At 48.8% G+C, this 13,280-nt stretch overlaps 1 protein-coding gene across 1 annotated transcript in view; it reads left to right on the forward strand.

The window, feature by feature from the left end:
- The window catches only part of LOC119788056 (sickle tail protein homolog), a 46,115-nt gene that overhangs the window by 24,844 nt on the left and 7,991 nt on the right, over nucleotides 1–13,280 (forward strand). Inside the window, exons 3-8 of the mRNA XM_038292184.1 lie at nucleotides 3,751–3,766; nucleotides 3,860–3,946; nucleotides 5,034–5,112; nucleotides 9,224–9,497; nucleotides 10,941–11,196; nucleotides 12,573–12,857. Coding sequence (XP_038148112.1) covers nucleotides 3,751–3,766; nucleotides 3,860–3,946; nucleotides 5,034–5,112; nucleotides 9,224–9,497; nucleotides 10,941–11,196; nucleotides 12,573–12,857 — 997 coding nt within the window. The remainder of the gene's footprint in view (nucleotides 1–3,750; nucleotides 3,767–3,859; nucleotides 3,947–5,033; nucleotides 5,113–9,223; nucleotides 9,498–10,940; nucleotides 11,197–12,572; nucleotides 12,858–13,280) is intronic.

Consider the following 13,280-nt stretch of genomic DNA (forward strand, 5'->3'; position numbering starts at 1 on the left):
TGCAAAAAAATATATCTCCAAGTTTAACAGAAAGTTTCCAAGAAAAAATATGCTAAACTATATTTAAAATGAAGCATTTCCATATTTTCCTGGATGGATGGAATTGAAATAGTAAATTCTAGGGATGAATGATTCATCGATTTTGGCATCAGAATCGGCTGTTATTCATTATTTCTATATATTTCTATATATATATATATATATATATATTTTAATATCAGAGTACTGTGGTTCTCTTGTGTTCTTAACAAGTGGAAAGCATCAACATATAGATGTTTGAGCTCATTTTTGGAAAATATAGACCCTACTGAAAGTGTTCAGGTTGAATAGCTGTAGGTCCATCAGCCCCCACCCTTAGAGCACCCGCACCCTTAGAGCGCCCCCATCCTAAGAGCGCCCCCACCCTTAGAGCGCCCGCACCCTTAGAGCGCCCCCACCCTAAGAGCGCCCGCACCCTTAGAGCGCCCCCACCCTTAGAGCGCCCGCACCCTTAGAGCGCCCGCACCCTTAGAGCGCCCCCATCCTAAGAGCGCCCCCACCCTTAGAGCGCCCCCACCCTAAGAGCGCCCGCACCCTAAGAGCGCCCCCACCCTGTGAGCGCCCCCACCCTAGGAGCGCCCGCACCCTTAGAACGCCCCCACCCTAAGAGCGCCCCCACCCTAGGAGCGCCCGCACCCTTAGAACGCCCCCACCCTAAGAGCGCCCCCACCCTGTGAGCGCCCCCACCCTAGGAGCGCCCGCACCCTTAGAACGCCCCCACCCTAAGAGCGCCCCCACCCTAGGAGCGCCCGCACCCTTAGAACGCCCCCACCCTAAGAGCGCCCCCACCCTAGGAGCGCCCGCACCCTTAGAACGCCCCCACCCTTAGAGCGCCCGCACCCTTAGAGCGCCCCCACCCTTAGAACGCCCCCACCCTAAGAGCGCCCCCACCCTAAGAGCGCCCCCACCCTTAGAACGCCCCCATCCTAAGAGCGCCCGCACCCTAAGAGCGCCCCCACCCTTAGAACGCCCCCACCCTAAGAGCGCCCCCACCCTTAGAACGCCCGCACCCTAGGAGCGCCCCGCACCCTTAGAACGCCCCCACCCTAAGAGCGCCCGCACCCTTAGAACGCCCGCACCCTTAAAACGCCCCCACCCTAAGAGCGCCCGCACCCTAAGAGCGCCCCCTACCTAAGAGCGCCCCCATCCTAAGAGCGCCCCCATCCTAAGAGCGCCCCCACCCTTAGAACGCCCGCACCCTAAGAGCGCCCCCACCCTAAGAGCGCCCGCACCCTTAGAGCGCCCCCACCCTAAGAGCGCCCGCACCCTAAGAGCGCCCCCACCCTAAGAGCGCCCGCACCCTTAGAGCGCCCCCACCCTAAGAGCGCCCGCACCCTAAGAGCGCCCCCACCCTAAGAGCGCCCCCACCCTTAGAGCGCCCGCACCCTTAGAGCGCCCGCACCCTTAGAACGCCCCCCACCCTAAGAGCGCCCCCACCCTAAGAGCGCCCCCACCCTTAGAGCGCCCGCACCCTTAGAGCGCCCGCACCCTAAGAGCGCCCTTACCCTTAGAGCGCCCGCACCCTAAGAGCGCCCGCACCCTTAGAACGCCCCCATCCTAAGAGCGCCCCCACCCTAAGAGCGCCCGTACCCTTAGAACGCCCCCACCCTAAGAGCGCCCGCACCCTTAGAGCGCCCCCACCCTAAGAGCGCCCGCACCCTTAGAACGCCCCCATCCTAAGAGCGCCCCCACCCTAAGAGCGCCCGCACCCTTAGAACGCCCCCACCCTAAGAGCGCCCGCACCCTTAGAGCGCCCCCACCCTTAGAGCGCCCGCACCCTTAGAACGCCCCCACCCTAAGAGCGCCCCCACCCTTAGAGCGCCCGCACCCTTAGAACGCCCCCACCCTAAGAGCGCCCCCACCCTTAGAGCGCCCGCACCCTTAGAGCGCCCCCACCCTAAGAGCGCCCCCACCCTAAGAGCGCCCCCACCCTTAGAGCGCCCGCACCCTTAGAACGCCCCCACCCTAAGAGCGCCCGCACCCTAAGAGCGCCCCCACCCTAAGAGCGCCCGCACCCTTAGAGCGCCCCCACCCTTAGAGCGCCCGCACCCTTAGAGCGCCCGCACCCTTAGAGCGCCCCCACCCTAAGAGCGCCCCCACCCTTAGAGCGCCCGCACCCTTAGAACGCCCCCACCCTGAGAGCGCCCGCACCCTTAGAGCGCCCCCCACCCTTAGAGCGCCCGCACCCTAAGAGCGCCCCCACCCTAAGAGCGCCCCCACCCTTAGAGCGCCCGCACCCTAAGAGCGCCCCCACCCTAAGAGCGCCCGCACCCTAAGAGCGCCCCCCACCCTTAGAGCGCCCCCACCCTAAGAGCGCCCCCACCCTTAGAGCGCCCCCACCCTAAGAGCGCCCGCACCCTTAGAGCGCCCCCACCCTAAGAGCGCCCCCACCCTTAGAGCGCCCGCACCCTTAGAGCGCCCCCACCCTTAGAGCGCCCCCACCCTAAGAGCGCCCGCACCCTTAGAGCGCCCGCACCCTAAGAGCGCCCCCACCCTTAGAGCGCCCCCACCCTTAGAGCGCCCCCACCCTAAGAGCGCCCGCACCCTTAGAGCGCCCGCACCCTAAGAGCGCCCCCACCCTTAGAGCGCCCCCACCCTTAGAGCGCCCCCACCCTAAGAGCGCCCGCACCCTTAGAGCGCCCCCACCCTAAGAGCGCCCCCACCCTTATAGCGCCCCCACCCTTAGAGCGTCCCCACCCTTAGAGCGCCCCCCACCCTTAGAGCGCCCGCACCCTAAGAGCGCCCCCACCCTTAGAGCGCCCCCACCCTTAGAGCGCCCCCACCCTTAGAACGCCCCCACCCTAAGAGCGCCCCCACCCTTAGAGCGCCCGCACCCTTAGAACGCCCCCACCCTTAGAGCGCCCCCCCCCGAAGAGCGCCCCCACCCTAAGAGCGCCCCCACCCTTAGAGCGCCCGCACCCTTAGAGCGCCCCCACCCTTAGAGCGCCCCCACCCTTAGAGCGCCCGCACCCTAAGAGCGCCCCCACCCTTAGAGCGCCCCCACCCTTAGAGCGCCCCCACCCTAAGAGCGCCCCCACCCTTAGAACGCCCCCACCCTTAGAGCGCCCCCACCCTTAGAGCGCCCGCACCCTTAGAGCGCCCCCACCCTTAGAGCGCCCCCACCCTTAGAACGCCCCCACCCTTAGAGCGCCCCCACCCTAAGAGCGCCCCCACCCTTAGAGCGCCCCCACCCTTAGAGCGCCCGCACCCTAAGAGCGCCCCCACCCTTAGAGCGCCCGCACCCTTAGAACGCCCCCACCCTTAGAGCGCCCCCACCCTTAGAGCGCCCGCACCCTTAGAGCGCCCGCACCCTTAGAGCGCCCCCACCCTTAGAACGCCCCCACCCTTAGAGCGCCCCCACCCTAAGAGCGCCCCCACCCTTAGAGCGCCCCCACCCTTAGAGCGCCCGCACCCTAAGAGCGCCCCCACCCTTAGAGCGCCCGCACCCTTAGAACGCCCCCACCCTTAGAGCGCCCCCACCCTTAGAGCGCCCGCACCCTTAGAGCGCCCCCACCCTTAGAGCGCCCCCACCCTTAGAGCGCCCCCACCCTAAGAGCGCCCCCCCTGATCTAAAGCCTGAGGTTGAATAGCATTATTTCCCTTTACTGATATTAATATGTTGCTAGAGGAGAAGCTCAGTTCTAACTGATCCCTGATGTGTTCCTGCTGTTACAGTGTAAAGCGGTTCCCTGCCTCTGTGTGTTGTTTCAGGTGTGCTCTACCTGCAGTATGGGGGGGGGGGACGAAGCAGGTTCCCTTTCCAACACTCAGCAGTGGGGGCTCCCTGAGGGCTCTGTTTGTCCATGCCTTTCCCCATCAGGTCACCAGGACGACGCTGCTATCACCAAGCATGGGCTCCTGCATCAAGGACAGCAAACAAAGTGTTCCATGAGTCGGAGGACTTCAGGTGAGGGAACATTTAAAGCAGAGCAAAGAACAACAGTAACACATTAGAAGCGTTTATGTTTTATAACTCAGTTATTATGTAAGAATTATGGTTGATAAATTATAAACATATATTGGTGATCTGAATACAGTCAATTAGGTAACATAGTTCACCTCCTAATCAGCTGATTAACGTTAAAACCTGGAAAGAGTTTCCAGAGCATGAACCATCGAGACAATCATTGACTGGAGAGAGACTAGAACATTCCATTCAATTCTATTCAGTGTATTTCTATATCTCCAATTCACATCATGTCATCTCAGGTCACTTTCCAGTTCACCAGATCATCCAGTCAGATTGATTCAAAGTTTTCTATCTAAGGAAAACCAGCTGATTGCATTGACTCATTGACTCTTCAGCAATCCCTCACACTAAGCATGCTTGTAGCGACAGTGGAGAGGAAAAACTCCCTTTGAACAGGAAGAAACCTCCAGCAGAACCAGGCTCAGTGTGAGCGGCCATCTGCTGAGGCCCACTGGGGTTCAAGGAGACAGAAGCAGACATAGAAAAAGAAGCATAGATACAAAAGGCAACTGTCAACCAGCTCCACAGGCGGCCCCGTCCAGGAAACACACAGCCAGGCAGACGAGCTGGCTCTGTTTCCGTGTTTTTCACGAGCAACAAGAGTTTTATGTGAATCTGAGGGAATTAAAAAAGGAACAGACTGTCTGATAATAATCTACAATGATGTTTTCATCCAGGGACTTTTTATATGGTTAGATTAAACTCAAAGTTTAATCTCACAGTTTTGACTCAGCCAGGATTTAACACAAATGTACGGAACAGGATTAGGGCCACTGAAAAAAAAAAGTTTATTTTAAATTTTATTTCAGTTTAACATGAGAAAAAAGTCAGAATTCTGACTTTTTCATACTGAAACTGAAATAAAATTTAAAAATCAGTTAAATTTTTTTTTTTTTCCTCTGGCTAATCCTCTTCCTTACAAATGCATGCAAAGTGTTTAGACTTTTTTTTGATAAAACTTTTAGAAATATTTGCATCAATTAACCTCGTTTAGTTCACATACTTCCGTACTTTTTTCCCCCAGAGACATAACACCTCCTGTGAAAGCGTATCATAAAGACCCATTGCAACGGTTCGACCGCCAGGCCAACACTAAAGAAATAGTAAGTTAAAATGAAAGCTGCTTGTTGCTTCAAATAAAAGCACACAGTAAATATAAAAATTTTATTTGTTTAGAAACCTTAAAGCAAGAAAAAATGACAAAAACTGCTGCAGCCTTTGGAATGAAGATGTTATCTGCACATAGTGGTCTGAAGCTGTGTCGCCCCAAATGCAGGCTAAAGGTGGGGATTTTCATTATTATTATGATCCAAAAGCAAATATCAGACATCAAATAAGGCGTTAAATCTATAAACATATAATAGGAACCAAGAGGGAAGACAATGAGAAATAAACATGGCGGACAGGACAGCATAGATGAAGAAGAGATAAAGGTCAGCTCAGCTGTAGAGGTGGTCAGCATCACAGACACCCTCACCTGGACTGGAAACAGCACCTCACTGGTCCAAAGGGCCCAGAAGCGCTTGGACTTCCTGCCCCCCCATCCTCCCCCCCATAGAGAGCGTTCTGAGCAGCTGTCTCACTGTGTGGTGTGGAGGCTGCAGCGCCTCAGACTGGAAGAAGGTGAGAACAGCAGAGAGGATCATGGGGGCTCCTCTTCCCTCCATTAAAGACATTTCATCCCAACGCTGCGTGTCCCGAGCCTGTGACATCATCAATGACCCCTCACCCCCCCACCATGGACTGTTCTCCCTGCTGCCCTCTGGGAAGAGGCTTCCCAGCATTCAATGCAGGACCAGCAGGTTCTGCAGCAGCTTCTTCCCCACCGCCATCACACTGCTGAACTGATGAGAAAACTCTAAACCAGAGGTCACAGCGGTCTGGATCCGGACCCAACCTGATTTAAAACTTTTATAAATTACCACATGTGTCTAACTTCACCTGCCCCTCTTCTCCTGTTAATACGGTAAAGCCCTTAAAAACACTGATCATTTATTGAACAGGATGGAATAATTTCAGATTTAAAGGACTTTAAGAAGTTGAAATTCTGAATAAGAGCGACTTTTCCTTTACAGGTGCTGGTCATAAAATTAGAATATCATGAAAAAGTAGATTGATTTCAGTAATTCCATTTAAAAAGTGAAACTTGTATATTATATTCATACATTACATACAAACTCATATATTTCAGATGTTTATTTTGTTTAATTTTGATGATTACAAATGACAACAAATGAAAATCTCAAATTCATCATATCAGAAAATTAGAATATTACTGAAGACCAATAAAAACAAAGGATTTATAGAAATGTTGGCCAACTGAAAAGTATGAACATGAAAAGTATGAGCATGTACAGCACTCAGTATTTAGTTGGGCCTCCTTTGGCCTGTATTACTGCAGCAATGCGGCGTGGCATGGAGTCGATCAGTCTGTGGCACTGCTCAGGTGTTATGATAGCCCAGGTTGCTCTAATAGTGGCTTTTAGCTCTTCTGAATTGTTGGGTCTGGTGTATTGCATCTTCTTCTTCACAATACCCCATAGATTTTCTATGGGGTTAAGGTCAGGAGAGTTTGCTGGCCAATTAAGAACAGGGATACCATGGTCCTTCAACCAGGTACTGGTAGCTTTGGCACTGTGTTCAGGTGCCAAGTCCTGTTGGAAAATGAAATCTGCATCTCCAAAAAGTTGGTCAGCTGCAGGAAGCATGAAGTGCTCTAAAACTTCCTGGTATGTGGCTGCGTTGACCCTGGACCTCAGAAAACACAATGGACCAACACCAGCAGATGACATGGCACCCCAAACCATCACTGACTGTGGAAACTTTACACTGGACTTCAAGCAACGTGGATGAAGTGCCTCTCTTCTTTTCCTCCAGACTCTGGGACCTTGATTTCCAAAGGAAATGCAAAATTTACTTTCATCAGAGAACATGACTTTGGACCACTCACCAGCAGTCCAGTCCTGTTTCTCTTTAGCCCAGGCAAGACGCTTCTGACGCTGTCTGTGGTTCAAGAGTGGCTTGACACAAGGAATGCGACAGCAGAAACCCATGTCTTTCATACGTCTGTGTGTGGTGGTTCTTGAAGCACTCACTCCAGCTGCAGTCCACTCTTTGTGAATCTCCCCCCACATTTTTGAAGGGGTTTTGTTTCACAATCCTCTCCAGGGTGCGGTTATCTCTCTTGCTTGTACACTTTTTTCGACCACATCTTTTCCTTCCCTTCGCCTCTCTATTAATGTGCTTGGACACTGAGCTCTGTGAACAGCCAGCCTCTTTAGCGATGACCTTTTGTGTCTTGCCCTCCTTGTGCAAGGTGTCGATGGTCGTCTTTTGGACAACTGTCAAGTCAGCAGTCTTCCCCATGATTGTGTAGCCTATAGAACTAGACTGAAAGACCATTTAAAGGCTTTTGCAGGTGGTTTGAGTTAATTAGCTGATTAGAGTGTGGCACCAGGGGCCATCAATTTTGAACCTTTTCACAACATTCTAATTTTCTGATATGATGAATTTGAGATTTTCATTTGTTGTCATTTGTAATCATCAAAATTAAACAAAATAAACATCTGAAATATATGAGTTTGTATGTAATGTATGAATATAATATACAAGTTTCACTTTTTAAATGGAATTACTGAAATCAATCTACTTTTTCATGATATTCTAATTTTATGACCAGCACCTGTAAAAGGGAGTTTTTCCTCTCCACTGTCGCTACAAACATGCTTGGTGAGGGATTGCTGAAGAGTCAACGACAGAATGCAAGTCCATCCAGGAGGAGCACGTCTGTCAAGTCAATCAGTAGATGCAATTAGTAAGCTTATCCTCTTACACCCTAAGGGGTTATAAATAAATTTCTGCCTGACAAAAACACACAAAAGTAAATCACTTATAGCCTCACAGCTATTAGATTTAAGAAGAAACTTTTGGTACGTCTGTAAAGGTAAAATGTCATAGAATGGTTTTCTGGTGTCAGCACCATTGTAGCTTTGACCCTGCCTGAAATATTAGGGACAAAATACAAAATATTTTGCATTTTTTGAACCTCGCCAAAATTTTCTTTGAAATAAACATTGCAAAACACTACCAAAATATTATTTATAGCACAAAAAGTAGTACAGACTTTTAAATCTGAATGTTGTGTAAAAATATACCAAATTTGGACTCAATCAGATGAATCATATTTATTTTAGAATGGTATTAGTGAGAAATTTCTTAGGCGGAGAGGCTATTTTGGCACATTTATCCAGAAATGTCACCAAACTGTGCCAAATGTGTTTTTTACATCAATACTGGGGGTTCGGTAAAATTACGAGGTCATGTAGCAGCTGGACCCGCCGGTGGGTCCGTAGGGTTCAAGGGGTTATAACAGAATGGAGGCGCCCCTATTGGTCAGCAGCTGAACACAAACACTCAATTTAAGGAGCTAATATTCTTGGTGGGAAACATTTCCTGCTCAGAGCAATAACATGATAGAACTTTGCATGTCCCACAGCTCTAACAAGGCTTTTCACCCCCCCTGCATCCAGACCATCCTGGATCTGATCCTATGTTAGCTGCACACATGAATCCATCCTCCCCCGATTGTCCTTGTTTGCTACAACTAACCTAAGGAGGTAAAGGGAATGCTTTAATACTGAATAGATGTTCATTACAACTGAATGTCACGCAAATGTTGGTGCAGCTGTCAAAACAAGCCAGGAAAGACGAGTCAGAGGCAAGGGTGCTACGTTCAGACCGCACGCAGCAGAAGCAGCAAAAATGCATCTGCTGCTTCATTTTTAAAGTTTGCACAAGTTTAGTCCTGGTTTTAGTTTAGAAAACATGCAAATAGAAACGGATGAACGGGTCCCCCCCTTTGGAATGGGGGCCGTTTGGCTTCTTTGTTAGCCTGCAATGCCCCATACCTGTCTATGCCTCATAGTTACTGGATAAAACCTGGAACTAAACGCTATTTCTGACATTTTGAATTGAAAAAGTTTCCTGGATGGAAGAGAAACGTCTTCAGACTTGGAAACAAAGTCCAGTGAATTGATTTTTACTTTTTTGAAAAGCCTCAGTGAATTTTTGTGCAACTGGAAAAACAAAAAAAGTTCACGTTCCGGGTCTAAATTTAGAAAAGTAGACTAGATGGGCAAATAATGGATTTGTTTTGTTAGGTTTTGTTTTCTTGCTCTCGTTTCATTTCGTTTTATTTGTTTCCTTGTTTTTCAGAGGATGTCTGAAGAGGTGTTTTACAACAATCACAGTCCGATTCCCAGCATGCATTCTTCCGGCAGCAGATGGTACGGATCACCGTCCCCCCCTGTCTTCCCATCCATCCCCTCCTTTGATTCCAGACTGACTTATGGTGGAGGTGGCTCCCATGGAACGAAGGGGATGGTGAACCCCGCCTCCTTAGCACATCGGTACCAACCAAGAAGAGGGCGAACTGGGGCCTTTTTCTCCAGCAGTAGCACCATAGCAGAGAGAAGAGACGTCAAACCTGGTGAGAAGATGGAGGGTCCTTTAGTCCAGGATTAGCTCCATCAATAATCAGTCCACATGCATTTTAATCACTTAGTCCAATACATAACTTTCACACATGAACATCATGGGTCAAAATCAGAGTCCTGCAGCCGCAGGTATCCAGCAGGTATCCCTATAAAACATAAGTACAAGTAAACCCATTTTATTTGACAGGTGTGGGTACAAATGAACAAAATCTGGGTATTATAGAGTTACAGCATGATTGAAACTTATTTATACTTTATTATTTATTAACTGTACATCTTAAAAAATAAATTTAATCAAGAATATCCTGATTACAGTATATTTTTTAAGCAATGAGCCAAACCTTAATTGGGCTAAAATACAGCTGTTAATCTGTTAGCTTAGAGCTAACGATGCTAACCACTCCAACTGCATTAGCTTGAACCCTGTTTATGTTCAGAAACCCGGTCGTATGTCGCAGTTAACGCAGATATGCCCCGCCCCCTCCGCAGACACTCTGGTGCTCCTCTCCAAAACTGTAGGTGTCCGCAGAAAGGAGGCCTCTGATTGGTCAATTCTTCACCAGTTCCTGTTGGTTCCTAATGGCAGAAACTCTAGCTGTAGCGCCGTAGCCTCGTGAGACCATCCTGATCTCGCGAGCTTTCAAGGTTTCACTCGCAGATCAGTCTGGAGTCTCTCCGTTAAAGAAAATTTGGAGCCGTTCACCAAACGAACGTCCAATCAGCGTTGGCTTTGAGGCGGGTTGAGGTGTGACGCAACGAGAAGCGCGACAGTTCAGTCTAAAGAACATGGCGGCTTCAGCCGATGACACTAGCGTTAGCGTGGCTATCGAGCAAGTTTTATGGGAATTACAGAGTATTTCTTCACTGAAAGAAGAGCAAAACACTGCTCTGGAGGCTTTTCTCAGAGGAAAAGATGTTTTTGCTCTTCTACCGACTGGTTTCACCAAGAGTTTGATCTATCAATTGGCTCCTCTTCGTCGTCGCTCTGTTAGTACGTCATATGCTTCTTTGATCTGATTGGTTTATTTCGCCCGTCTATCACCAAGGCCAATCAGCTAACCAGTATTTTCGCCCCTTCCCAAAATTACTTCAACGGAAGGTTTTCAGATGGATATGCGGAGCAAATCCATCTGGTGGAGTCAGGTTAGTAGCGCCGTCCACCACGCCTGGCTCACCTCGGACTCTGTCCCAGACACCGTGCAGGACGCTAGTTTGTAGCTCTAAGTGACGCTCTGTTGGTCTGAACCGGAAGCCATTTATAAAAATAAATGACATATTAAATCTATATGCAAAGGCAATAAAATAGGTAAAAAGTAAAAATAAGGAGTTTAAGAACTGGCCTTAGAATCAGGTAGTTCAAATTAAAAGTAACTCACATCCATGTAAACCATATAAACATAACATCTCTCCTCCTCTGTGTGTCCTTGGATGTTTAGATGGAGGCAACAATCAAAGCCTGCTGAGGGATGGAGGATCGTATCACCCTCAGTACCACCATTCTGCTTCTCTGAATGAGAGAGAAGGTCACCGCAGGATCTCCTCCTGCTGCAGCAGTCCTCCGATGCTAACTGCTGGAATGGTTGATGTGGGGGTGCTTGGAATCCCTGGAGGGGTGCAACAGTACAGAGCCTCCATCAAACCATTGATGGGCTTTGAGGAACACATGGAACACCACGGCAACTCTGTTCACAGGTGGACTGACTCTAAACTCACTCTTTCTTTACACTTCCAGGGAAATCTTTCTTCAGAAATTCTAGATATCATATAGATATAGATACAGTAGAATAACATCATTGTGTAATTGCTAATTTTCTATAGAATTTTCTATTCAGTGTATTTCTATAGCTCCAATTCCCATCATGTCATCTCAGGTCACTTTCCAGTTCACCAGATCATCCAGTCAGATTGATTCAAAGTTTTCTATCTAAGGAAAACCAGCTGATTGCATCGACTCATTGACTCTTCAGCAATCCCTCACACTAAGCATGCTTGTAGCGACAGTGGAGAGGAAAAAACTCCCTTTGAACAGGAAGAAACCTCCAGCAGAACCAGGCTCAGTGTGAGCGGCCATCTGCTGAGGCCCACTGGGGTTCAAGGAGACAGAAGCAGACATAGAAAAAGAAGCATAGATACAAAAGGCAACTGTCAACCAGCTCCACAGGCGGCCCCGTCCAGGAAACACACAGCCAGGCAGACGAGCTCCGAGCCAGCTCCCATGTCAGAGGATGAAGAGAGCACATCCAGTTAGTCACAGTCAGAGAAACAGGACTACACTGGAAAACAGGCCAAGCTCCAACATCTAGAAACAAAGGTGTTGATGGCAGCAGCACAGCTGATATTTCTCTCCAGGATGGAGTCACAGCCAAACAGGAACAGACCAGATGAAGCTACTATGAGAAAAAGCAGAGAGAGCAGAACGTTAGAGATTGAACTAACAGATTCTGCAGAGTGGGAGAATAGAGATAGAATGAAGCAGAATGATGAAAAAGGGGTCCCTATGTCCTCCAGCAATATGCTGGTGAAGATTCTCAGTCATCCAGGTCATAAACAGTTAAAAACAATCCACTGGACTTTGTTTCCAAATTTAAAGACGTTTCTCTTCCATCCAGGAAGCTTTTTCAGTTTAAAATGTCTGAAATAGATTTAAATTCCAGGTTTTATAGAGTGGACCAAGAATGAAGCTTTGTTTTTGTTTATTAAACATGCATGTTTTCTACTCTAAAGCCTTTTCTGACATTTTGAGTATTTTGTTTGAGGTATAAGAAACGTAGAGCCACAGTGTTGCACAGTCAGACCCAGGGAGAAATTTCTATCCAGACTGAAATTCTATTTCTATTCTACTAATCTATGTTCATAAGCAGCATGGATATCCATCTACCTAAGTACCATCTAATGCAAATTCAAAGACCCACCTATCATTAATGTTTGGTCAGTAGAATCATGATTAGTGAGCTTCTGGAACCTCCTTGGAGAGATTTCCAGGACCGGATTGTAGAGACTTGGATGATTTTTTGAACCACTTTAAGGCTTACTGATTTGTTTTGCTTTGAATGTTTTGTCTGATTCAGGTGGAGGAGCAGGAGGTCCTGGACCCCCCCTCTTTCCCCTCACAGGGGGAATGACCTCACGATGTTCAATGGACAGGTGACTGCAGGTGCAAATCAAGTGTCTCTGCAGAGAACATCACCTGTTCACCACTTCCCAGAATTCAACAGTAGGTGCAGCGGGCTCACGGTGGATGGAATTAACCAAAGAGGCTCATCATCCTCCACTTCATCGGTGTTTCTTGACAGTCCTCTGAGGCAACCTGATGCACCGTTTCTGGCCAACATGGCAACCTGCAACAGCCAGAGGTGAGCTGCTTATAGACATGCAGAATCTGACCTGGCAACCATCCTTAAATGACCATTTTAGGTTTACTGGCCTGTTTGTGACGATCTGTACAGATGAAGCCTTGAAGGCAGATCATCCAAGGTTTGAATTTACATCAAGCAGCAAACAATAAATAACTAGAATACAATAAAAAGCAAGAAATGCAGTTAAACTGAGAGGCAACAGCTGCTGTGGGATACACTTGCAGTTATTCGCCATTTTAACCTGCTAGGTTAAAAAGTCTACCTGGACTGTGACCTTCAAGGAACCAGTCCAGAAAACCAGTCCAGAAAACCAGGTCCTTGGAGGACGCAGACAACTACACCAAGTCAAATCGCAGTGGACCCTCTCTGTACACAAACATGCAATATACACTCACCGGCCACTTTATTAGGTACCCCATG

This window comes from Cyprinodon tularosa, unplaced genomic scaffold (genome assembly GCF_016077235.1).
Source record: "Cyprinodon tularosa strain WSP-4 unplaced genomic scaffold, ASM1607723v1 ctg1086, whole genome shotgun sequence".
NCBI classification, from domain to species: Eukaryota; Metazoa; Chordata; class Actinopteri; order Cyprinodontiformes; family Cyprinodontidae; genus Cyprinodon; species Cyprinodon tularosa.